The sequence below is a fragment of the Microtus pennsylvanicus genome, chromosome 1 (genome assembly GCF_037038515.1).
Source record: "Microtus pennsylvanicus isolate mMicPen1 chromosome 1, mMicPen1.hap1, whole genome shotgun sequence".
Taxonomy (NCBI): Eukaryota; Metazoa; Chordata; class Mammalia; order Rodentia; family Cricetidae; genus Microtus; species Microtus pennsylvanicus.
Genome location: NC_134579.1, coordinates 38,865,294 through 38,890,898, shown reverse-complemented (window position 1 = coordinate 38,890,898; position 25,605 = coordinate 38,865,294). Strand labels below are relative to the sequence as shown.

At 40.4% G+C, this 25,605-nt stretch overlaps 1 protein-coding gene across 2 annotated transcripts in view; it reads right to left on the bottom strand.

Moving 5' to 3' along the window:
• The window catches only part of Tbc1d23 (TBC1 domain family member 23), a 63,372-nt gene that overhangs the window by 29,678 nt on the left and 8,089 nt on the right, over window positions 1-25,605 (bottom strand). For both annotated transcript variants that reach the window (XM_075961950.1, XM_075961959.1), the window contains exons 2-8: window positions 16,494-16,605; window positions 14,323-14,428; window positions 12,590-12,794; window positions 8,313-8,436; window positions 5,117-5,241; window positions 4,982-5,028; window positions 4,565-4,668 (exon numbers count right to left, since the gene is read on the bottom strand). In XM_075961950.1, coding sequence (XP_075818065.1) covers window positions 4,565-4,668; window positions 4,982-5,028; window positions 5,117-5,241; window positions 8,313-8,436; window positions 12,590-12,794; window positions 14,323-14,428; window positions 16,494-16,605 — 823 coding nt within the window. The remainder of the gene's footprint in view (window positions 1-4,564; window positions 4,669-4,981; window positions 5,029-5,116; window positions 5,242-8,312; window positions 8,437-12,589; window positions 12,795-14,322; window positions 14,429-16,493; window positions 16,606-25,605) is intronic.

Below are 25,605 nucleotides of genomic sequence, written 5' to 3'. Positions count from 1 at the left end.
GAGGTCAGACTCGACAGCTCTCCTCTCCGGAGCAGACGCAAGAGAGACGCCATGCTACCTGCTCCAGGGAAGACGCACGCTATGAAGCTCTGACCCAGGATGGACTTAGGCTAGAATCTTCCCGGTAAGACCGGTGCTCACAGATTGTTAGAGATGGGTTGATAGGGATATCAGAATTAGCCAGTAAGGGCTAGAGCTAAGGGCCAAGCAGTGTTTAAAAGAATACAGTGTCTGTGTAATTATTTCGGGGCATAAGCTAGCCGGGCTGGGGTGTTTGGGGACGCAGCCCTGCTGTCGCCCCTTATTACTACAATCTACAGACCCCATCTCTATAGGAGGTGTCACGTGTAGACAATCTACAGACCCCATCTCTATAGGAGGTGTCACGTGTAGACAATCTACAGACCCCATCTCTATAGGAGGTGTCACATGTAGACAATCTACAGACCCCATCTCTATGGAAGGTGTCACATGTAGACAATCTACAGACCCCATCTCTATGGAAGGTATCACATGTAGACAATCTACAGACCCCATCTCTATGGAAGGTGTCACATGTAGACAATCTACAGACCCCATCTCTATGGAAAGTGTTACATGCAGTCAATCTATAAACCCCATCTCTATGGAAGGTGTCACATGTAGACAATCTACAGACCCCATCTCTATAGGAGGTGTCACATGTAGACAATCTACAGACCCCATCTCTATAGGAGGTGTTACATGCAGTCAATCTATAAACCCCATCTCTATGGAAGGTATCACGTGTAGACAATCTACAGACCCCATCTCTATGGAAGGTGTCACGTGTAGTCAATCTACAGACCCCATCTCTATGGAAGGTGTCAAGTGTAGACAATCTACAGACCCCATCTCTATAGGAGGTGTCACGTGTAGACAATCTACAGACCCCATCTCTATGGAAAGTGTTACATGCAGTCAATCTATAAACCCCATCTCTATGGAAAGTGTTACATGCAGTCAATCTATAAACCCCATCTCTATGGAAGGTGTCACGTGTAGTCAATCTACAGACCCCATCTCTATAGGAGGTGTCACATGTAGACAATCTACAGACCCCATCTCTATGGAAGGTGTCACGTGTAGACAATCTACAGACCCCATCTCTATAGGAGGTGTCACATGTAGACAATCTACAGACCCCATCTCTATAGGAGGTGTCACATGTAGACAATCTACAGACCCCATCTCTATGGAAGGTGTCACATGTAGACAATCTATAGACCCCATCTCTATAGGAGGTGTAACATGTAGACAATCTATAGACCCCATCTCTATAGGAGGTGTCACATGTAGACAATCTACAGACCCCATCTCTATAGGAGGTGTCACATGTAGACAATCTACAGACCCCATCTCTATAGGAGGTGTCACATGTAGACAATCTACAGACCCCATCTCTATGGAAGGTGTCACATGTAGACAATCTATAGACCCCATCTCTATGGAAGGTGTCACGTATAGACAATCTATAGACCCCATCTCTATGGAAGGTGTCACATGTAGACAATCTATAGACCCCATCTCTATGGAAGGTGTCACGTATAGACAATCTATAGACCCCATCTCTATAGGAGGTGTCACATGTAGTCATCTACAGACCCCATCTCTATGGAAGGTGTCACATGTAGTCAATCTACAGACTCCATCTTTATAGGAGGTGTCACATGTAGACAATCTATAGACCCCATCTCTATGGAAGGTGTCACGTATAGACAATCTACAGACCCCATCTCTATGGAAGGTATCACGTGTAGTCCATCTATGAACCCCACCTTTATGGAAGGTATCACATGTACTTTACAAAGAGATTTGATGCGGACACATCTTAAGGTTTAGCGTGCACATGATTGAGTTAATTATCACCAGAAAAATTTTTCACCAAATTGTGCTGTGTTTAAATATACTTAAAATAAACTATGGGTGCCAGACTCCTGAACTTTGCACCACCATTGGCTACTGAGTCGTGCTGAACCAAACTGTCTTTTTGCCTCCCACAGATCATTACTCTGCTGGCTGTGGTGGTTGCAGAGACTCCCGCAAACAATCAGAGAAAAGAAGATCACAGACACACTCTCATTCACTACAACATCAAGAAAATACCTATGAACAAACCTAGCCAAGGAAATGAAAGCCTTCTATAAGGAAAATCAGGAACCTCTAAAGAAAGAGAGAAAGACACTTAGAAAACGGAAAGACGTCAAATGCTCATGGACTGACAGAATGTTATGAAAATGACCATTCTACCAAAAGCTGTTTACAGATTCAACACATTCAGAATTCCCATTTCATTCTTCACAGAATAGAAAACCTATTCTAAAATTCATATGGAACCACAAAAGGCCCCGGATAGTGAAAACCATCCTAAGCAAAGAGAACAATGCTGAAGGGATCACCATCCCAGATCTCAAGATATGTTAGAAGTCACAAAATACAAACAATATGGTACTGGTAAAACAAACAAACACGTAGACCAAGGGAACAAAATTAAAGACCCAAATATGAGTACATGTAGCCTCAGCCAATTAGAATTCACAAAGATGCTAAAAACATACGTTGAAGAAGGAAAGTATGTTTAGCAAATGGTATAATGGACAAATGATCCTGGGAAAACACGCAGAAGAATTTAATTCTATCTATTACCTTGCATAAAAACTAACTCCAGGGGCTGGAGAGATGGCTCAGAGGTTAAGAGCACTGGGTGCTCTTCCAGAGGTCCTGAGTTCAATTCCCAGCAACCACATAGTGGCTCACAACCATACGCAATGAGATCTGGTGCCCTCTTCTGGCATGGAGATGTGCAGGCAGGAGAACATTGTACATATAATAACTAAATCTTTAAAAAAAAAAAAAACCTAACTCCAAATGTATCAAAGACCTGACTGAAACCTATGCCAGAAGAAAACACAGGTGCACAAAGGAGCTTCCTGAATGGGGCTTCATTTGCCTAAAAGTTGAGCAACAACTGACAGGTGGATTTCATAAACTAAAAGCTCTGCACAGCTAAAGAAACAATTAACTGGGTGAAGAATAAGGCCACAGAATGAAAGGGAACTTGATGGGGAAAATCTGTCAACCAATCACATCTAGTTAAGGCGTGGCTACCTGGGGCCCAGAAAGAAAAACTGGGAGGACCCAGGTGCACAGAAAGACTCTTAAGAGCCAGAGGCACAGAAAGTTTGCTGTGACAATATGTTTCCTAGAAATATCAGAAGCTACACCCATGAAGTTTCACCAACACAACTGCCTAAACACGACCTGAACAAGACACCAATAGACATGCTAACGTGGGAGGGTAGAAAGCTCACGAGGTCTCAACTCAGAAAGAACTACAGGCAATTAAGGAATCTCGAGTGTGGGAGGAGAACACCCATTAGTTATCTAAGACCAAGTGGTCAGCCCTGAAAACACATACATGCACATAACATTATATGAACTGACCAGGTTGTATTTATACATTTAGTTCTATACGTGTGTGTATATGTGTGACCCCATAAGACAGTTCTGCATATCTATGGTTACCCATGGATCAACTCCACATAAAGCAGACTTAACTATATACCCACCATTGGATCTTTGAATTTCTCAAGTTATAAAAGCACTAACTTAGAAATAATCTCCACATGACTCAAAATCAACAAAGAAACAGAACAAAGGCAAGATGCTTCCTGCTATTATTTTTGTCAAGTCTAAAGGAAATTCCATTCCCCCAAATTCTGGCAGTTAGACAGAAGCCAGCATCCCCCCAGGAACCTGTGAAGCCTGTTGCCCTCTACCAAAGGAGCCATTTCCCTTTTCACTGGCAGAAGAGACAAATGACGTCTGTGGTGCTATTAGCTACTAAAATGCATGCTGGCCTCCAGGCTCCTCAGTATCACAAGCACCTGGTACACATTTCAAAGTCCATACTAGCATCCTAGTCCTTCTCACCCCTCCCTTACCCTAAACTTCTCACTCAGGAGCAACCCTCCCCAGTTACTCATTCTCCTTATGAGCCTGCTACTTCAGCTACACCCATTCTCTGTCCTCCCCGTTCTGTCTTCACCTTCCTCTCTGCTCTCTGTCTCTTCCCCCTCCCACCCTCCGTGTGTGTGTGGGGTGGTGTTTGTGGGGGGTGTGGGTGTATATTCTGGGCTTTTCTACTCTCCCACACTCTTCTTCTCTCTCTGCCCACCTCTCTCCATTCTGCTGCTGCTTCTTTCACGGCCAGGTCTAGGGCTACTCTGCTGGCCGTGTTCCTTCTGCTATCTCCTCTCTGCTCTGGACCCTTCCAGATGTCTCTAGCTGCTCTCTCTCTCATGTCTACAATGAAAACCTTCCTGCTAACCACGCCATTGAGCAGAAGTCATGTCGACAGCTGACACAACTGTCTATTATCTACTAGGGAGACAATCCACAGTGAAAGATCACAAAACAAACTAATACATTTTTGAAAAAGTAGAAAAGAACCATAACTGAAATATTTTAACTGACGTGAAGACATTTTAAACAAAAGAACACAAAACATCCAACTCAGACCAGTTTGCCGTTTTTCATCTTTTACCTTCCTAAAAGAAGCTGGTGTTTTACTACAGTAATACTGAGCCAGAGAGAAGAGGTCTTCTATGTCTTCCAGATTCAAGCTGGATGGAGTGTTCTCCAAGAAGTCTGAAATGTATTTATAGACATGCCAATAATTAATCAATTGTTTGTGAAAAATATAGCAACTAGCACTGATTAAGTTTAAAGCTAAAACAGTCTCAATGTAAGCAACATATAAAACAAACTCAGCAGCGACTCTCTCAAGAGTTGTTTCCACCCTTTACACAATGCTGGGAGCTGGGCCCAGGGCCTGTGTTTGAGAACAGGGGACCTGAACGGAACCTCAGAACGCCGCCACACCCATCTTGTAACACTCTGGATGAGGTAACTGAGTTAGAGGCAGATCACATGACCTCAAGCGTTATTTTACACTACTTACGGATAACGTCTTCTTTGCTGTCAGACTCTTGTGCTGAAATAACTTCTCTGTAAAAATGAACCAAGTGAGCTTGAGTTAACAGGAAAGAACTGTATTAAAAGTTGAAAAAAAAAGAATAACACATGTGATACTTACTTTGTATTAACAAGGATAATTAACATCAAGAAATAAATAAAAAATGGATCTGCTTGCTGTAGATATCCATCCCATATCGCCTGGGTGACTTCGATGGAACAGTAATGTGCAAAAAGGCTCCCAAGCTACAGTCAGGAGAGAGAGACATAAACCACTGGAGCTGACTCGGCCTTGTCAAGTTAGTGCAGCAAACTAGACAGTGACATCACAGCCAACCCTCTGCGCCTGGCACGTGATGCGTACCTTAACCTTAGCGTATGAAACCCAAAGGCAGAACACTGGGTCACCTAACTAGCTGTGTGACGGAAGGCGTGCCATTTAACCTCATTAAAGCTTCTATTTCTGCTTGTTGTTGAAAAACAAAAACAAATAACACAAAAGAATACTTCTGTTCTCCAGAGCTGAGAAGAGATGATTAACCTAACTTTTAGAGTGATCAAGATCCATCTCTGCCATCGCATTCTGAGTGGTATCCAGAGCTTCTAAGGGGAGTTAATACTGGTTAAGTTACTACTGGTTACGTTACTACTGGTTATGTTGCTACTGGTTACGTTACTACTGGTTACGTTACTACTGGTTATGTTGCTACTGGGTTACGTTGCTACTGGTTACAGTACTACCGGTTACATTATCACTGATTACAGAAAGCATTCAGTCTGGAAAGCACTTGAGAGGACCGGGCACAGCAGCTTAAGGGTTCTAGTGAAACCTCAACTCAGTACAATGTCAGCTGCTCCCAAAGCTGGCTTATAATAAATCTCCAAAATATCGGAGACAAAGTGCAAACTTTTCCATTTTCTTATAGAATTCTAGGCTCTCTGGGTTTCGTATTTCAAGTAAAAGAAGTTACTAATTTATAATTTTTCTCTGCCACCTAGTTGTGTTGAAAGCACAGGAAGATCTAGTTTCACTAGCTATTCCATTTTCCTTAGACCAGAAACAGCAACATCTAAAGGACTATATTTAAAGTATCCCAAGACTAAAAGAACAGAGATATTTAGTAGAGACTTTGTATGAGGCACTAAGTTATCATTATGTTTTGTTCATTAATTACCTTTAGTTCTCACAGGGGCCTTAAGAGCAGGCTTCTCTCCCCAGACAAGGACTAGACTGGGATGACGTAACTGTCAGAAGTTCACAGAGCTAGCTGTGGTGCTCGGCCCACAGCCCATGTCTGAGTAGCTAGCCAGAAGGCTTTAAGCATAAAAATGCTGCTGCAAAATACTTTCACCGTTCCACTCCGCAGTCATGGGTTCTGAGGTAACAGGTATCTTATCTCATGGAAAAACAACAAAACACCTTGCCTCTCACGAACAGGACACTAACAGCAAAGACAAGCCCTCTAGCAGACCGGCTAGAGGGAACTTCGTTGTCTGAACACATATTTTAAACCCCCTAAAACAAGAGTACTAATGTACAGTTCTGGAATGGAAAAGTCCTGTCCTAGGCAGAGATCAACATTAATCATTAAAATGATTAGGAAATAATTTCTAGTCGGGTGGTGGTGGCACACGCCTTTAATTCCAGAGGCAGGCAGACCTCTGTGAGTTCGAGGCCAGCCTGGTCTACAAGAGTTAGTTCCAGGAGAGGCTCCAAAGCTACAGAGAAACCCTATCTTGAAAAACCAAAGAAAAGAAAAAGAAAAAAGAAATAATTCCTTATTTTAACAAAAATGAATAGGTTTAATCTCAACATATAAACTGAGGGATACTACAGTTTTATAGGAATTTTGTTATTTTAACTCAAAGTGACAAAACTGGCCAAGAGAACTGAGGAAGAGGCTACTGGGATTTGTTTGGTAATGAAACTAGTTAGGACGCTCAAATTACCATTTGTGATTTCTAAGTGCATCCCATCGACTCCTGGGACATTAGTATACTATTATTCCCATTTTACAGACAAAGACACCAGAGTACTGAGCCACCTGCCTAGGCTCACACAGTTACCAAGGGAAGATGGGAAGGTCCCTAAGGAAATGGAGATAAGAATGATCAAGCAATATGCTCAGCTCCTCTGCAGTCTCCTAACATTCAACCAATGCTGGAGGAGTATCCTCATGTCAGCCCAGTAGAGCATTCCTGGAGTATGAGCTGATGATCCTAAAATCCCCAAGATTCTGTAGTGGGAAATTCATAACTCACCACTATTTCACAAAATTCTTAAGACTTACTTGCTGGACTGGAGAGATGGCTCAAACGCTAAAGACTAGGCTCACAGCCAAAATATAAGATCTATAATACTTTTACTTGCCTATTTCACATTCTTTTCCTCATGAATGAGCAGAATTCTCAGACTACAAGATAACATTACAGACCAAATAAATTTAGAAGCAGTTATGTGAACCCATCTGCCTTTCATTTAAGTGAACAATAATGAAACATTAAAATATAAAATAATTGCATCATTCTCACTACTTTCTTTGGGAAATGTAGTCATTTTTCATTGTAAGGTAGGCTAATTATGTTAGTATATAATAGATTTAGCATTACTTTTAGATAAACTAAAAACATATTAAAATTCCTTAGTTTTACCTTCTAATCAACATAACTCATATGAACAATGGGTCATCAAAACTTCTAAGAGCATATTGGGTTCTGAGACTCAAAGATCTGAGAAACCATGAGTTTAGAAAGAGACATCCCACTGAAAATATAAATACAAAGATCTGAGAAACCATGAGATCTAGAATGAGACATCCCACTGAAAATATAAATACAAAGATCTGAGAAACCATGAGATCTAGAATGAGACATCCCACTGAAAATATAACTAGAAAGGGAAAGCACACAGCTGTGCTTCATACTCTTTTATAACAACCATTTGGTGATTTTAGCTTTCCTCATGATTGTTTACCAATTCATATGTACAATGTTAACAGTTTCAACACTTAAAATTTTAAGCAGAACTCATATATACATACATATTTATAAATATATGTATTTACAACAATAGAAATTAGCCTCTATCCTATATTATATATAAGCATATAAATACATAATATTCACTTATATATATATAATATCATTGATATATATATATATGTAAAATAACAAAAGACTAATGTTGTCTTTTGGAGGAGGGGAATTCAGCATTTTACTATGTAGCCCAGCCTAGCCCTGAACCCAATTCTCCCGCCTCTAAGTACAGTTCTATATAAACTATTTTTCATTAAATGTTCCTACTTTCACTTTATTACCCAGTTGAGTGCATAGGAGTCTGGAGTGATTTTCTTTGTGTCAAGAAAAGAGCAGAGCTCAGGCTCATGGTACTGGATGAGCAATCGGAAGAGATGAAATGGCCTCCCCTTCAGGGAACAATCCCTACGAAAAAGAGAAGCGAAGTTTCTCATTACTAGGTCAGACATGATCACACCACTATCCAGTCCTGAAACACCCACTTCCTCTTTTCACCCTTGGAGAACCCCAGCATTCCCAGCAAGCCCTCCTGAGAGCCAGGCAGGACATCCGCCAAAAAACCTGCCATAATTATGGCTGACATGCAGCCACTTGAGGGAGGTTTCCAGACAAACCCAGCAGCCCTCAAGTGAGAGGACTTCGGGGATCACTAAAATTAGCATTTAGGTTACTATGATACAGGTAGGGTACCCAAAGACCTAGAGGGTCCTGAGTGAGCCCAGCCTCCTCCTTCCCTGCCAAGGAAGCAGAAACTCCTTGGAGGGCTTCAAGTCTGCACCACAGTTTATAAATCCAGAGCAACATCTTTCAGCAAAGGTGTAAGTCTGAGAAGAGCACATTTCAGAAAGATGACATTTCAGAACATGACCTCTGAGCCTGAGAGACCATCAAAGCGGCCTGGATACCAGATGTCCAGAGTAAATTCCAGAAGTACTAAGTGCCCAGCATCAAAGAGCTGCTCTGTAAGATGAAAGCCTTGAGCTTGTACCATTCCAAAGTGAATCACCTAATATACACTCTGTGAATTTTATTATCACAATGCCTTTCCCAAAAGAAATGTCACATTCCTGTGCAGATACTTCAAAAGAAGAATGATTACAAAACGATAGAAATGTGTGCCGATGCCTGAATTCCCGGTGGCCTCTGCTATTAACTCAGGAAGCTTCTCATCCAGTCAGCCTTAAGAAGGCTCCTCTGCCTAGGGTGGTCACGGGAGCTAACCCAAACCCGACTCAAACGGTCGCCACCCATGCTCCATCAGAGCAGGTATAACCCGGTCATCACGCTAGCTCAGTGCTCAGGAGACAGGGTTGCTTCTGGCTGGCCTCATGCTGTCTCTGATCTGGGTAGCATCCATTGAAACCACTGTGTGCTGAAGACTTGACAATGCTACTATCATCACGCTTTAGCTAGTGCATTTATATATTAACACCTCAAAACTGAGCATTTATTTCATGGGAAATTATCTATCCAAGACAGCAGGTTTTCAGCAGCTTGATCTTACTGACTGAAGAAGAGACCACGTTACTTCTAATCACTGTATCTAAAAACAAACAGCACCAAGACCAAGGCTGTTTTGCCCAGAGGTTTGTTAACACAGAACAGTAACAAATTATGGAACTATGACTTAAACACAGAAACTGGCACCTAGTTCATTAAGCAATACTACCATCTTCCTATATGTAAAGCTCAGAGCATAGTTCAACAAGCTATTTTTGCAGGGGCACGGCCTTAAAAAGTAAACTTTAAAGAAAATGAAACAAAGAAAAAAGTAGAATTTACAACAGTTTACTTAATAATTATTACAGTTTTAACCTGAAAGCATCATTTGGGCCAGTGAAATGCCTCAATAGGAAAAGGTGTTTGCCACTAAGCTTTCTGACCTTAGTTCAATTCCAGGAACCACTCCTACAGACTGTCCTCTGAATCCCACACACACTGTGGCATGCACATGTGCACACATACATACACAATAATGAAATAAATGTAGTAGTAATAAGCACCATTAAAGAATATTTTTAAACATTATTTAGAGATGAGAGTTCAGTTCAGTGTAGAACATATACTGGACATGTGTAAGGACATAGGTTCAGCTCTCAGCACTACGAAAATAAAAATCTTATTCAAAGAGAGTAAAGAAAATTATGTATGTAAATATAATATTTTACATCAATGCAATAGTTTGTTATGACTTTCAACTATCACTGTCTTGTTCCTTCCCTTTGTCTGTTGAGACCGTGTCTCACTCTGTAGACCAGGCTGCCTTAGAATTGACCATGCAGTCCAAGCTCACCTTGAAATCACAGCAATCCTCCTGTCACTCGGCCCGAGCACTGGGATTGCAGGTAAGTCACCAAGCACAGCCTGCTTGCTTTATTTTAATTTAGAAAATTTATTTTTATGTGTTTGAGCATTTTGCCTGAATGTATGTCTGTGTACTATGTTCACGCAGTGCCTGATGAGGGCAGAAGGTGTCAGATCTCCTGGAGCTAGAGTTAAAGACAGCTGTAAGCTGCCGTGGGTGCTGGGAACATGAACTGCCAGTGCTCTTCACTGAGCCATCTCTCCAGCCCCTTGCCCACCCTTAAGTCTACCCCGTTTGATATTAGAAATGGCAGTACACAGAAGGCCCAGAGAGAACTGGATTTATCCAGGGGAGAATAATCCTAAGTCTGAATACTTTCTCAATTAGGTAAACGCAGAGCAATCAAATGCTAAGGTGGAACAGAGAGACAGGAGGATCACAGGGAACATGGGCAGTGGCTGAGGTATAAGGTCTCATTTTTTAAAATAGTGAGCATCGCTGGGAAGAAGCCACTGAAAGAAAATTCATGTAAGGGCTGCACACTGCAATGTTCCTCCCAACCACAAGGGGGTGTGCTTGATACAGCTCTACCCATCTTACCTCCCAATCAGCAGTAAAATGATAGATTAACACTGGATTTATCCGCTGGGGGGGAGGTGCACACCTTTAATCCCAGTACTCGGGAGCAGAGGTAGGCAGATCTCTGAGAGTTCAAGGCCAGTCTAGGTTACAAAGAGAGTTCCAGAATAGCCAGGGCTGTTAGACAGAGAAATCCCGTCTCAAAAATAATGACAACAACAACAACCAAAACCAAACAAAAAGGAACAGGAAGGAGGTGACAAGATGAGGTGTGACCCAGCTCAACACAGCCCCTCCTCTACGCCTGTCACTGCCCTGAGATTTAGAGACAGTGCTGGGACATCTTGTCCCTTGCTGTAGATGAAATGAGAAGTGACAGATCAGTGGCAGCCAACAGGGACAGTGTGGCAGGCCTGTCCCTAACCAGGGATCCCAATCTGCCATGACCTTGGTCTTCACCTTCAGTGTCTTTGGAACCAGTTTCTTTATATAGAGAAGTAGAGGTTCAAAGAAGCATAGAGGCTCACCACTCTGCCCTGACTACAATCTCCGGGGAATTTAAAAACAGGTGCAAACAGGTCTAGTGTGCTTAAACTCCTGGGACTTCTGGCTGAATCAACTTTTTGTTCTGCTTTAGAATTATTTTTTATCTATAGATTTGTTTTTTGACTAAACATTTCTCTCAAGAAGATAAATTATCAATAAACATATAAAAAGATACTTATTATCATTAGCCAGCAGTGAAACCAAAATCAAAACCCTCAACAAGGGACTGGAGTGCAGCTCAGTGTGAGCACGTGTCTCCACCATGAGTATCCACAGCTGAACAGCCAAGACACTGGACAAGATTATATTTAAAATTTCTTTGGGCTCTGAAAATATGACTACCTGAACCATAGCACTCAGAACTACAACAATATTCAGCCTTCTGAGGACCTCCCCACCCTCCTCACCACCATGTCCCCTTCCGCAAGCAGCTCCATATCTGTCTCATCTTGGCTAACGCACCATTTGGCTGGGGAAGCCTTCCTTGATACTGACGGTAAATTACGTCACCCACAGAATATTCCTATAGTATTCTATATTTCACCTTCCCAAGACTCTGCACATTTCAGCTTGCTTGAAGGACTAAGTTCCCGTAAGGCAGAAAGGCCAAACACCTGTACATGCAGGACTATGCTCCTAACTGCAATCCTAGCTCCTCACATAAAGTAGTACTTACAAAATCCCGTTATTTTTACTTTTAGGTGAAGTTAAGCTTCAAGTACAAACTCTAGTAGTGCAACTTCCTAATAAAAAGAATCCCATAAACTCTTCATAATGGGGGCTGGAGAAATGGCTCAGCACTTAACTGCATTGGCAAGTCTTCCAGAGGATGGAGGTTTGATTCCCAGCACCCACATGGAGGCTCACAACCATCTGTAAATTCAGTTTCAGAAATGAGGCACCCCATTCTGGCCTTCTCAGGCACCAGGCACTCATGTGGTATACAGACATACATGCAGGCAAAACACCCATACACATAATAATTTTTTCAAATAAGTCAAACAGCAATTATACCTCTAGCAACCTCAAAAATTGCCTGGCCCTTTTCCTTTACCATCAAAAGAAATATAACAAACTTTATTTGAAAGTAAAATGGACTTTTATAACTACAACCAAACCATAGCTTACCTGGGAATGTACTTATTCATGATGGCATAGAAGCAGTTGTACAGGTCGCTGCGAGGCAACTGGAGACACACCAGTGGCTTCAGGAGATGAGTCCAGCTCAGCGAGCTGCTGTATTTAACATTGCGTGATTTACAGTAAAAAGTAATTACAGATTCAATATCCAGAAGCAATTCTGCTGCCTTTTCCTCTGGCACTGAGAGCTGCTCTAGAAATAAAGCATCAACCTAAAGTTATCAGGGAACTACAGAGGCTCAGTGACCAGGCCCCTACCTGTTCACAAATACCGCTGTGTGAGTCTATTAAACTATGATAAAAGCAGTAAAACTGTGACTGTATTTTTCTCATAATTTCCTTTTTCTTTTTCTACTAGTGAAATAGAATCATGGCTTTGCATAAGCTAGGTAAATGCTTTATCAATGAGCTATATCTAGTAATTCTTGTATTTAATAGACACTGGCATCTGCAAAACCTAAGAAAAACATAGTCAAAATTCTTTATAATATTCAAGTATCAATTTTTAAAGTTGTCATTATGTACATTCATTGTACATGGTACTGTGTTATGTTGAACATATTCTGTCTAATCTTCTATCTAACTTAAAGCTACTATAGCACAACTCTCAGTTCACATGCAGTGTTTTATTTTTCTTACCTAGCCCTCAGAGAGAAGACAGGAGACAGTTACTAGCAAACAGTACTTAGTAATATTGACCATATTCATGTTAACCATAGACAGCCAATTTGAAGCAGGGTAAGAGGCAACGAGAGGATAACCCATGCTGCTGGAAAGTCAAAGAACATTTTCTAACAAGACTATCAATTGCTCTACAATGTGAAGCTTTGGCAACTAGCGGGGAAGTTCATTCTCTAGCATAAACTTCAGTACTTTATTCCTTCCCTTCCCTGGTTTTAAATCTTGGTTTTTATTTTGTAATAAAGCTAACTGAACATGCACAAGCAAAATTACCTATGACCCCTCATACTGGCATTTTCATACAGAATAAACAGATATAAAATGTAAATTAAATATGAACAAAACTATAACCATTATTATTAAAATCAAGGTAATCTCAGAAATACATATTATATACATCATGTGAAGTCTTCAAATCTCTTGTCCATATTCCCTTTGTTTTGTTCACACTAGCAACAGCCTGCCTGCCTGTAGTGCTGGTAACAGAACCAAGGCTCTCCTTTATGTCAGGCACGCACTCTACTGCTGAGCTACATCTCATATACAGTTTCTGAGTAGTTAGTACACTGAAGCCTATTTAACCAATGCTTTAACTAAGATGTAAGAGAAAAAAAAGATTCCAACATACTATAAATAATTAGAAAAGACAGTATAAACTACATAGGCTTAATAAGTATCATGAATTAACACAGATTTTGTAGAGAGGTTGGAAACCTATTCACCCATGATTTATAACAATTTTAAAATAGTAGATCATGATCTGTAACTCAAAGATAAACTTTCAGAACGGTCTCTTTATCTGAAGACTACATGTAATCATGTGGGGCTACAATTATATGAGAAACAAGATGAAGAACATGACAAAACTGTAAATGTGTAAAAAAAATCATTAATAGAAAATGATCAGTAAAACTGGGCTCTTTCTCAAAATTATATGTCTCAAGATTTCCTAAAAGGGCCAAACTATTTATAAGACTTTTACAAATTCAACATATCCCAAATTATAACAAGATAACTTTCTTCACAGTTATCAAACTTACCAATAAACTCTAGGCAGTCTTTATGAATAGAGTTCTGCTCGGGCAAGTCTAAAACACCATCCCATGATGCCAAACTATCGCCCTTTCCTGCAACATTTAGAGCAATCTGGAAGAAAGACATCAAAAACAACTAGCACCGTTGTTATTGCCCCTTCCTATAAAACATGCTATACTAAGGAAAGCACGAATTTAGGAATAACAAGATTGCAAGCTTACATGTCTGCACACCACTCAGTGCCACCACTACCGCGTGACAGAAATGCTCCTCTCTTACTTTCCCACTTCATGTTGCTTCAGTGGATAGAATGGATTACACAATATTACCCAGCTTTATTTAAAGCCAACTTTTTTGAAATGTAAAAACTAAGAATATAATATTGTCAATTTAAAAAATATACCTATGCCATGTACAATTAAAATTATAAAAAAGAATTCTTAATGAATTGAGATGATATTTTGTAAGTTTTTTCAAGTACATGTAAAAACGATTTTATTTATTTATTTATTTATTTACTTGAGACAGGATAGCCCTGGCTATCCTGGAATTCACTCTGCAGACCAGGCTGGCCACCACACATTTTAATTTTTTTTAGTGGCAGTGCTGGGAAGTGAATTCAGACGCCCAGCACAGGGTGGGCAAGCAAGCACCTTACCACTGAGCCACATCCCCAACCAAAATTATCACTGTCTTAATTAACAGACTCAAGAGACAACCAAATGCAATCAGCAGTATTTCCAGGATTTGAATTTGAGCAAATCCCTTATAAAAATACTTTTATAAGACAACTTAAAAATTATTTTGATACTAAAGAATTGCTTTTTTTTTAAGACAGCTAATGATTGGTAGAGAGGGAAAGACATTTTCTCCAGTGGGCGCAGCCACTGGTTAAGACCGCCCATGCTCCTGTAATAAGGATACCTGGATCACCTCCCCTCAAAAGGGGAAAAAGACAAAAAATAGAGAGGACATACCGCAAAGAGGAGCAGGGCCATCGAGACAGGAAGGGACAAGTGGGTGGTGGAGGTGACTATGTACATACATGTAAAACCATTAACCCTGACACCATCAGTGTGCAGTTAATATGCACTGATAAAAAGTAAGAACTGTTCATCTGGGTCTGCTGGTCTTAGAGTTACTCTAAAACTATTTTTCAGGAATTTCATTTTGAAGTATTTTAGTTTGCTTTACAAAATCCAGGATGAAGGGACAGGGAGGATATGATGAGAACACTAGTCAAACAAGGCTGGTCGGATGCTGGCAAAAGTTAAAGCTGAGTTATAGATACATGATAGGTCCTTGACAAGTCTCCGTTCTTTTCAGTGGCGAGGCACACACAGCATCTGGACATTCTGCTTTAGGAGACAGAGTTCTGCCTTCACAAACATTATCAGATTAGAGGAACTGCTAAATAAAGGATGGAGAAGCAGGTTGATCACACTGGGAAAGCGTGAAAACAAATCACAGAAACTTATCCACGGCAGTAGGAATGGCAGATGCCTGATACAGCACTCACCGTGCATAAACACTATTCTGTGTTTAAATTCCTACAATAAGGCATTTATAATGTTATGAGCAGCTATAATTCCAATGCTGTTAAATGTATATGCACATGAGGAAAAAGGAAAGGACACACACCTAGATATTGTGTGGTCTACCTGTTGGCAGTAAATGATTTCTATTTCATCCTTTATGCTTACAACGTTTCAAAAAGTATGTAACATCTTTATTCAATTCTTTCTTTCTTTTTTAAACCTCCCACTGTTTGATGCTTGTTTCTGCACTTAGTTACTATTTGCTAACAATCTACATAAGGATTACAGCCATTTCTAGGGCTACAAAACAATCACCACTGCAAACATTATTATTAAGTATAGGAAACACTACAAAAACATTTATTTTGAGACATGGTCTCATTTCATCTTCCTGGCTGGTCTAGAAATCACCACACAGACCAGGCGAGCCTCAGGCTCACAGAGATCTGCCTGTCTCTGCCTCCCAGCACAGGCAGGGTTAAAGGCGTGTGTGACTACACCTGGCTCAGAAGCATACTTTTAGTCAGTTACTCAGGTCAGATTCTAGATGCAGCATATCCTCAACAGTCTCTTCAGACTGTTTACAATTAGTAAAAGTTTACTAAGTGACTGTATTTTACCCATCAGGTTCAAGTTACCTTCCAAACCTGGGCCCTCAGTTCAGCAGGCAGTGGTCTCCCTTGAATTATATTTCTCAAAGTTTCAAGATCACAACCTCCTGCTTCCAGGGCTTCTTCAAGATCTTTCTCCCTAAAAAAAAAAAGAAAGAAAGAAAAAGAAAAGAAAAGAAAAGAAAAAAGAAAAGAAAGAAGAGGGGGAGGGAGGAAAAGGAAAGGAAAGGAAAGGAAAGGAAAGGAAAGGAAAGGAAAGGAAAGGAAAGGAAAGGAAAGGAAAGGAAAGGAAAGGAAAGGAAAGGAAAGGAAAGGAAAGGAAAGGAAAGGAAGAGTTCTGGTCATTAAAGCTACTCTTGAATCATCTTGTACAAGATGCACTCATAAGGATGACCTGCAAAAGGCTACATCTCAGAAGAAAAGGTTTTCTGCAGTCAGAACGCAACACAAGGCGCATGCGGCAACCATACGTTCTGCTTTAGGGATAGAGTTCTGCCTTCCCAGGAATTACTGATCGCAACTGTTAAGTAGATGGCACAAGCATGCTGACAGCACTGTCCTCTCATGAAGACAAATCACAGCGATGTAGTCGCAGCAGTGGGGATGGCCTGATGCAGCACTCCCCATGTGCAAGGAGCTGTTCCAACGTTCTACATATGTTCGTTAATTGTTTAGAAAGAATCTCATTTACCCCAGGCTGGCCTGAAACTTAAATTTCTCTTCCTCCTCCCTCCATCTTGCAAGGGCTGGGATTACAGAGCACACAGCCATCCCAATCTACACATGTTCTCTCTAACCCTCACCACGGTGCAGTTACGATGCGAAAAGAGGCAAACGTGGGTTACGAACATTTATGAGACAACTGAAGGAACCATCCTATGATATTGGAAATAAGTATTCTTGTGTTTAATGTGTTATCATCTCATGGCAATGACTGATAACAAAGTCAGGAGACAAATTTTAGCAGTCTGGATGCCAAATTCACACCCATAACATTATGTATAACAGTGGCAAAATGAGAAAGCCTGAAATCCCACCAGGAAATCCAAAGCACTGCAGTCGGGACTACTTAGGACATAATTCTACAAGTATTCCCAGAGCAGAGCCTGACTTACAAGAAGTGTTACACAAATGTCAGCAGCACAATATTAAAAACAATAACAAAATACCATCATGCAAAGCAGGGGGCAGTTGCGCTCAATCTACCATGTCCGAGGAAAAAAGAATAAAGTTCATTTTCTTTCCACTGTGCATGATTAAGATGATCAGTTAAGAACTTCCACAAGGTACGAGCTGTTTCGTAGCTAGAAATTCCATTTAAATCCATTCCCTAGGAATTTCAGAGGCTGAGGTTTCAGTCACTTACTATTTTAGCATAGATTAAAATATATTAATAGATTAAAATATATTAAAATCTGTAAAAATCATGATCATGATTCAGTCACAATTTCTAGGATTCTTGAAGCAACTTAAAAAGAAAGGTAGGGCTGCTAGATCAGGAAATCGGGATGCTGTCTCACTTCTGCAGTTTTAAAGAAAAATCAGTGACTCTGAGTAACTCAACCCCCCCATGCTGGCACGGTTCTCAGACACTATTTAAGTGCACACACTCAATAGGCTGTTCCCTTAACAAAGGAATTAGATGGAAATGGAATCACTCAGGCACAACCAACAGACAAGCACTGGTCAAGTGCAGAGTCTCCACAAAGAGTCCGAACCCACGCTGGACACTGGTGAACAGCTAGCCCATGCTAACCAGGTTGTAGGAGACAGGCGATCGGAATTCGAAATGTGGTTTCTAACTGTGAAATTAAGAAGACAATATGTGCATGGTGAATAAATACCATTTGCTGTCAAATGTGCAAATGAAATGAGGAAAATATCCTTTTATTGAGATGGAATTCTATAATACAAATGAACCAGAATTTTTCCAATTTCTTAGTGCCAAACCTTATTTTCTTTTTGACATAGCTCTGCTACATGCCTCACTATTTCAGACAACAGAGCCAGTGTCTGGTCAAAACACCTATCCTCCAAGGACTTTCAGAGTCACAGCAGTGTCCAAGCACACCTCTTAATGTGGCTGCTGCTGGACTCTGATGCTGTGCCCAGGGGCCACCTTCTATGGTGGCAGCTCAACTGTAAGCAAGTGCCATAGAGACCAGAAAATACTATACTGAAAGTAGTAAAGACACCTGCCGCAAACCTAAATAATTAAAAACAACGGTGTCTTTCGAGGAAGCCAGAGGTTCAGCTTTCAGACTTGAAACCCCAGTAGCACGTGTCCCGGTAGTAATGCCTTGCAAAGACTGCAGCTAAGACCGTAGGAAAGGAGGAGCCAAGAGGGGACTTCACATAGCGCTCGGCCCCCAAAGAGACTCAAAACTCAGCCTTTGAACACGCAATGCCTACAAGTCTAACTGGGACTGGCAAGGTTTGGGCAGGCAGGCTGTAGTTTTTTCAGTCTTCTTTGGCTAGATGAAACTACAAACTCACCTTAAAAGCTAAAGCTTGGTACAAATATACCAGAAAGGCAGACAAGGTCCCAAAATAGTAAAGTACAGGCTTTATGCAAGTTCAAGACACAGCAAATACCAAGCCTTATGGCTGGAAATAATGAGTGAACCACCTCCCTCCTGGCTCTGTAACTCTGAAACTGTAACATATGTTAGAACACAAAGGGTGCTTCAATGAGCTACCAATAACATGCTTACAAAATATAAATAAAAGTCCATCAAAGGGTTTCAAGCCTGTGATCTCAGGAATCATGAGGCTAAAAGGAAAGAGGATTGTGAAGAGGATTGTGGAAGTTCAAGGCCAAAGTGAGACCCTGCTAAAAAAAAAATGTAATAAAATTTCCTCTCATTGAATGTTTTGTGGCCAAATCCTCAAAGCACTGTAAGACAAGCTGCTTTAGAAGCATAGCCAGGCAGACACTAGCTCATACACCAGCTATTAACTGAGTTGGATCCTCTTCCATCAGACAGGAACAAAAACCTACACAACGGCACAGGAGCAAAAGCATAAACTACATCCACTTCCAAACTTAAAATGCATTCCCAATGCTTCTAGGATCAGTACATCCAACTGGAAAAAAAATATAATTGTTTTTAAATAAGCCACTCAATAAATCATATGAAAAACATGACTTCCAAAACAATAAAGATTATCAGTTTAGCCATGGTTGCCTCTGCAGAGTTGAGGGTGAGCCCCTATTGCTGAAGACACTACATACTTTAGACACGGGATGTGAATGATTTGAGCTCACTCTGACCTAAAGGCCTCTTTCCTGTCATCTAACTTCCATGGTTCCAGAAAATACTATGGAAGCTTCCAACAGAGGAAAGCAACTACACAGTCCTCCTCAGGCGCAATACCTATGAAGCGTGACAACAACCAGAACGACAAGCTGTCCACAAAGGCGCAATAAATGCCACTCATATGCCAATGACTGTCTAATTGAACTTAAAGTCCACTCAGCAGGCAGGAAATTATGCACGGAACTAGAACCCAGCCAACTTCCATGACTAGTGAGGTCATGGATCTTAGAAAAGAATCTACTACCGCCACTTTGCTAGGCCAGCATAATTCCTTGCTGCATGCTACACGTTATCTTCTACTCACAGAAACATGTAGCAGTCACCCCTCATCATGGAAGAGAGTGGAAGACTGCAAGAGCCAGGAAGTATCCTGTGAAACAGCCTCTCCTAGAAATGGCTGCATAAACAAGAACAAACCGCAGTATCACTGGACATGTAATATGGAAAAGGGAATTTCCTGCTACTAAAGAACTACTGGCTGCTGGGTGAACGGTAACTAACCTCTCCCAGGGACGAGTCCCTTACTGCTGTCCTATGCAGAATGGTCAGCCTTGAAACCACACACACACCTCCAACAGAAACACGCAGCAGGATGTATTCACATATATTTGTATGCACGAACACAAACACACATACACACACATTCACACTCACACTTAACAATAATAATCAAAGTAAAAGAGGCTACCAACTCAGGGGACATGGGAGGAGCTTGAGGGTGGCTGCAAGAAGCTGGAGAGAAGAATGTGGAGAAGTGATATCATTCTATTTCAATTTAAAACATTTTTAAAAATAAACAACGTTTAACAAAAAAAGAAAAGTTATAGACAATCTCCAACTGGGGGAAAAGCCGACTAGGTATTAGACTTTTTTCTAAATTGTTTTTCCCCCAACCATGACTGAAAAAAACTTTTACTCACAATTTCAAAATTTATGAAAATAATTTAATTATATACATTGTTTAAACAGAAGGAAAACGAGACTGACTTTACCAAGTTTTTCACACATATTTCAGTATGTAAAGAAACATCACGGGGAGGGGGAGGGAAATGGGAGGCGGTGGCGGGGAGGAGGCTGAAATCATAAATAAATAAATAAATAAATAAATAAATAAATAAATATTACCAACAAAAAAAAGAAACATCACATTCACTAGAAGTCACTCCTCACTCCTTCCCACCAACCCTTCCTCACCCTATTCCAGCCTGTGGCAACCATTCACTTATTCTCTGCCTCTACATATTTACCCACTTGGAGTATTTCACATAAATTTGATCATGGCACACGATTTAAAGCCTGGTTTCTTCTTTTGTGTGATATTTCAAGCTCTACTCATGCTGAAGTCTACATACCAGCACACGTTTTTACTGCCAAATAGTCTTCCATTGCATGAATATATCGTATCTTGTTGGCCCATATGATAATGGACATTTGAGTGGTTTCAAATTAGATATTAGGATTACCTACTAAACTTAAATCAAGTAGCTAAATGTATGATTTATTATTTAAGAGCCCTGGAAGAATTTAAGAAGCAAATCTACTAAAGAGATAGAAACAGCTCTTACTGGCTTGCAATTCACCCCAATTTGTTTAGATGTAAGGCACTGTGTGCATGTTAAGCCATGATTACTTCATATGTTTATCAGGTATACATCACTGCTAGCTTTAAGCCTGACCAATTGTTTATACTTCTAAAAATAACTAACCATCCAGCTGTAAGCACTGGCATGCAGCAGGACAGGCAGTAAGCATTCACTTCAAGTTGTTTGGTGGTTTAATTTGCTATGATTGATAGCATACTGGTTGCAAATCACTAACCCTGAATACTCCACATGAGAGTTGGTAGAAACGCAAATAGGAAGCTTTGCTAGAGAATCATCTGAACAACAGCTATGGATAGAGTTCAGTGACTACAGCGAGCTTTGTGTACTCGCTTTTTTTTGGATTCAAGGGTTTTTTTATTGATTTTATTGAGCTATAAATCTTCTGCTCCCCTTCCTTCCTATCCCCTCCCCTTCAACCTTCTCCCATGATCACTTAGGTGATCTTGTCTTTTTCTACTTCCCATGTAGATTAGATCCACGTATGTAAAAGGAGCAGCAGGTCTCCCAGCTCCCACCACCCAGCTAGCTTTATTACACGGAAACTGTATTCTTTTAATCACTGCTTGGCCCATTAGCTCTAGCCTCTTACTGGCTAATTCTCACATCTTGATTAACCCATTTCTAATAATCTGTGTAGCAACACGAGGTGGTAGCTTACCAGGAAAATCTTAACCTGCATCCATCTTGGAGAGGAGAGCTATGGCAACTGCTTGACTCAGCTTTTTTTCTCCCAGAATTGTTGTTTACTCCGCCTATCTAATTATCTGTCCTATCAAAGGCCAAGGAAGTTTCTTTAGTAACCAATGAAAGTAACTCATAGACAGATGACCTTCCTCCATCACACGTATGTCTTAGTGTTCTCATTGTTGTCTAGGTTCTCAGGGATCGTGATTTCTAGGCTGGTTTTCTTTGCTTTATGTCTAAAAACCACTTATGAGTGAGTACATATGACATTTGTCTTTCTGGGTCTGGGTTACCTCACTCAATACGATGTTTTCCAGCTCCATCCATTTGCCTACAAATTTCAAGACGTCATTACGTGTTTCTGCTGTGTAGTACTTCATTGTGTAAATGTACACTTTCCTTATCCATTCTTGGGTCAAGAGGCATTTAGGTTGTTTCCAGGTTCTGGCTATGACAAACAAGGCTGCTATAAACATAGTTGAGCACATGTCCTTGTGATACAATTGAACACCTTTGGGTATATACCCAAAAGTGGTATTGCTGGGTCTTGAGGAAGGTTGTTTCCTAACATTCTGAGAAATTGCCATACTGATATCCAAAGGGGCTGTACCAGTTTGCATTCCCACCAGCAATGCAGAAGTGTTCCCCTTTCCCCACAACCTCTCCAACATAAGTTGTCATCAGCGTTTTTGATCTTGGCCATTCTTACAGGTGTAAGATGGAAGCTCAGAGTTGTTTTGATTTGCATTTCTCTGATGACTAGGATGTTGAGAATTTCCTTAAGTGTCTTTCAGTCATTTTATATTCCTCTGTTGAGAGTTCTCTGTTTAGGTCTGTACTCCATTTTTAAATGGATTATTTGTTCTTTTGATGACCAATTTCTTGAGTTCTTTGTATATTTTGGAGATCAGACCTCTGTCTGATGTGGGGTTGGTGAAGATCTTTTCCTATTCTGTAGGCTGCCATTTTATCTTGTTGACTTGTTGCTTTACATAAACTTTTCACTTTCAGGAGGTCCCATTTATTAATTGTTTTTCTCAGTGTCTGTGCTTCTGGGGTTATATTAGGAAGTGGTCTCCTGTGCCAGTGTGTTCCCACTTTCTTTCTATGAGGTTCAGCGTGGCTGGCTTTATGTTGAGGTCTTTGATCACTTTGGACTTGAGTTTTGTGCATGGTGATAGATATGGATCTATTTTCATTCTTCTACATGTTGATACCCTGTTATGCCAGCACCATTTGTTAAATAGGCTTTCTTTTCCCATTTGATAGTTTTTGCTTCTTTGTCAAAAATCAGGTGTTTGAGGGTGTGTGGATTAATATCCAGGTCTTCAATGCGGTTCCATGGGTCCCCGTCTGTTTTTATGACAATACATTGTTTTTAGTACTGTAGCTCTGTAGTAGAGTTTGAAGTCAGAGATTGTGGTGTCTCCAGAAGTTTCTTTATTGTACAGAATTGTTTGGCAATCCTAGGCTTTTTGCTTGAAGTTGAGTACTGTTCTTTCGAGGTCTCTGAAGAATTTTGCTGGGATTTTGATGGGCATTGCATTGAATCTGTAGATAGATTTTGGTAAGATTGCCATTTTTACTATGTTAATTCTACCTACCTAAGAGCATGGGAGATCTTTCCACTTTCTGGTGTCTTCTTCAATTTCTTTCTTCAAAGATTTAAAGTTCTTGTCATACAAGTCTTCCACTTGTTTGGTTAGAGTTACTCCAAGATATTTTATGCTATTTGTGGTTATTGTGAAGGGTGATGTTTCTCTGATTTCTTTCTCAGCCCATCATCTGTGTAAAGAAGGGCTACTGATTTTTTTTAAGTTAATCTTGTATTCTGTTACACTACTGAAAGTGTTTATGAGTTGTAGAAGTTCCCTGGTACAATTTTGAGGATCGCTTATGTAAACTATCATATCATCAGCAAATAGTGAGACTTTGGCTTCTTCTTTTCTGATTTGTATCCCCTTGTTCTCCTTTTGTTGTCTTATTGCTCTAGCTAGGACCTCAAGAACTATATTGAATTATTGAATAGATATGGAGAGAGTGAGCAACCTTGTCTTGTTCCTGATTTCAGTGGGATCACTATGAGTTTCTCTCCATTTAGTTTGATGTTGGTTGTTGGCTTGCTGTATATTGCCTTTATTATGTTTAGGTATATTTCTTGTATCTCTGCTCTCTGATGAAAAAGCTTTCAACAAAATACAACATCCCTTGATGATAACTCACTACTTTTAAATGCAATCTCAATCCACCAACACTTTCTAGGTATTTCAACAAACACATAGGATGGAACATTCAGAAAGCCTTGAGAACTCACAATATTTTGAGAGCTTAACTTATTTATAAAATCTTGTCATCTGGGTTTGGTTTAGGAAGGCCCTCTGCATATGTGTTCCTTTTATTGGTTAATAAAATAAAGCTGCTTTTGGCCAGTGGCTTAACAAGGTAAAGCCAGGTGGGAAATCCAAACAGAGATGTAGAGAGAGGGTAAGCAGAGTCAGGGAGATGCTATGTAGCTGTTATGTAGCTGCTGCCAAAGGAGACAGATGCCTGGGAACTTTACTGATAAACCACAAGCCTCATGTAAAATATAAATAATGAAAATGGGTTAATCTAAGATATAAGAGCTAGCTAGCAATATGCTTAAGCTATTGGCCAACCAGTGTTTTAAATAATATAGTTTCTGTGTAATTATTTTGGGTCTGGGCAGTTGGGAATGAACGAATGAACAGCCTCTGTTAACATGGGTTGGTTTCAGAATAAGGTATGATTATCATAAGTATTTTTACTGGATTGTATATTTATAAGCCATAGGGGAAGATACCACATTTTTAGCTTAAAGCTTCATGAAACTATGATTATGTCTACAAAAGCAGCCCTGGGAGATTCTCTTATCAAACAATACAATCCTTTCCAGAATAGGTGTGTTAACCAGATCCTGTATCAAGTAAAGAAGATGTTAAATATACTTCTTTTAGCCAGACAGCCCACACGAATATGGCAGCTACATGATTTCTTCACTATGCAACAGCAAAAGGATATAGAGATCACAGAAATTCAGTTCTGTAAATGTTAAAATTAACCATAAATGGAATAAATGTTGATAACTCTTTTTTAAAGATTGCCTTTCTTATCCATAAGCTATGACGATCAAGCTGTAGCAAATGGTACCCATGGCAGCTCTTGGTCTCCAAAGGAATAACTCAAGGAGCTACGACAGGGGAAGAAACTTCCAATAGTTGCATGTGTGAAACTGAGCTGTGTTCACTGCAAGGCTTTCCAGACAAAACTGCTGGAGAGCTTCTCCACGGGAACAGTAACCTCCAACTGCTAACTTCTCCCCCCCCCCATGCTTCCTCAAGACAAAAGTCCTCAGCACCTTCCTACTCACCTCTGCATTTAGTTACTATTTACTTGTATGTGAGCTCGTGCACATGCCACAGCACACTGTACGTGAGCTCATGCACATGCCACAGCACATTGTATGTGAGCATCTGCACATGTCACAGCACATTGTATGTGAGCACATGCACA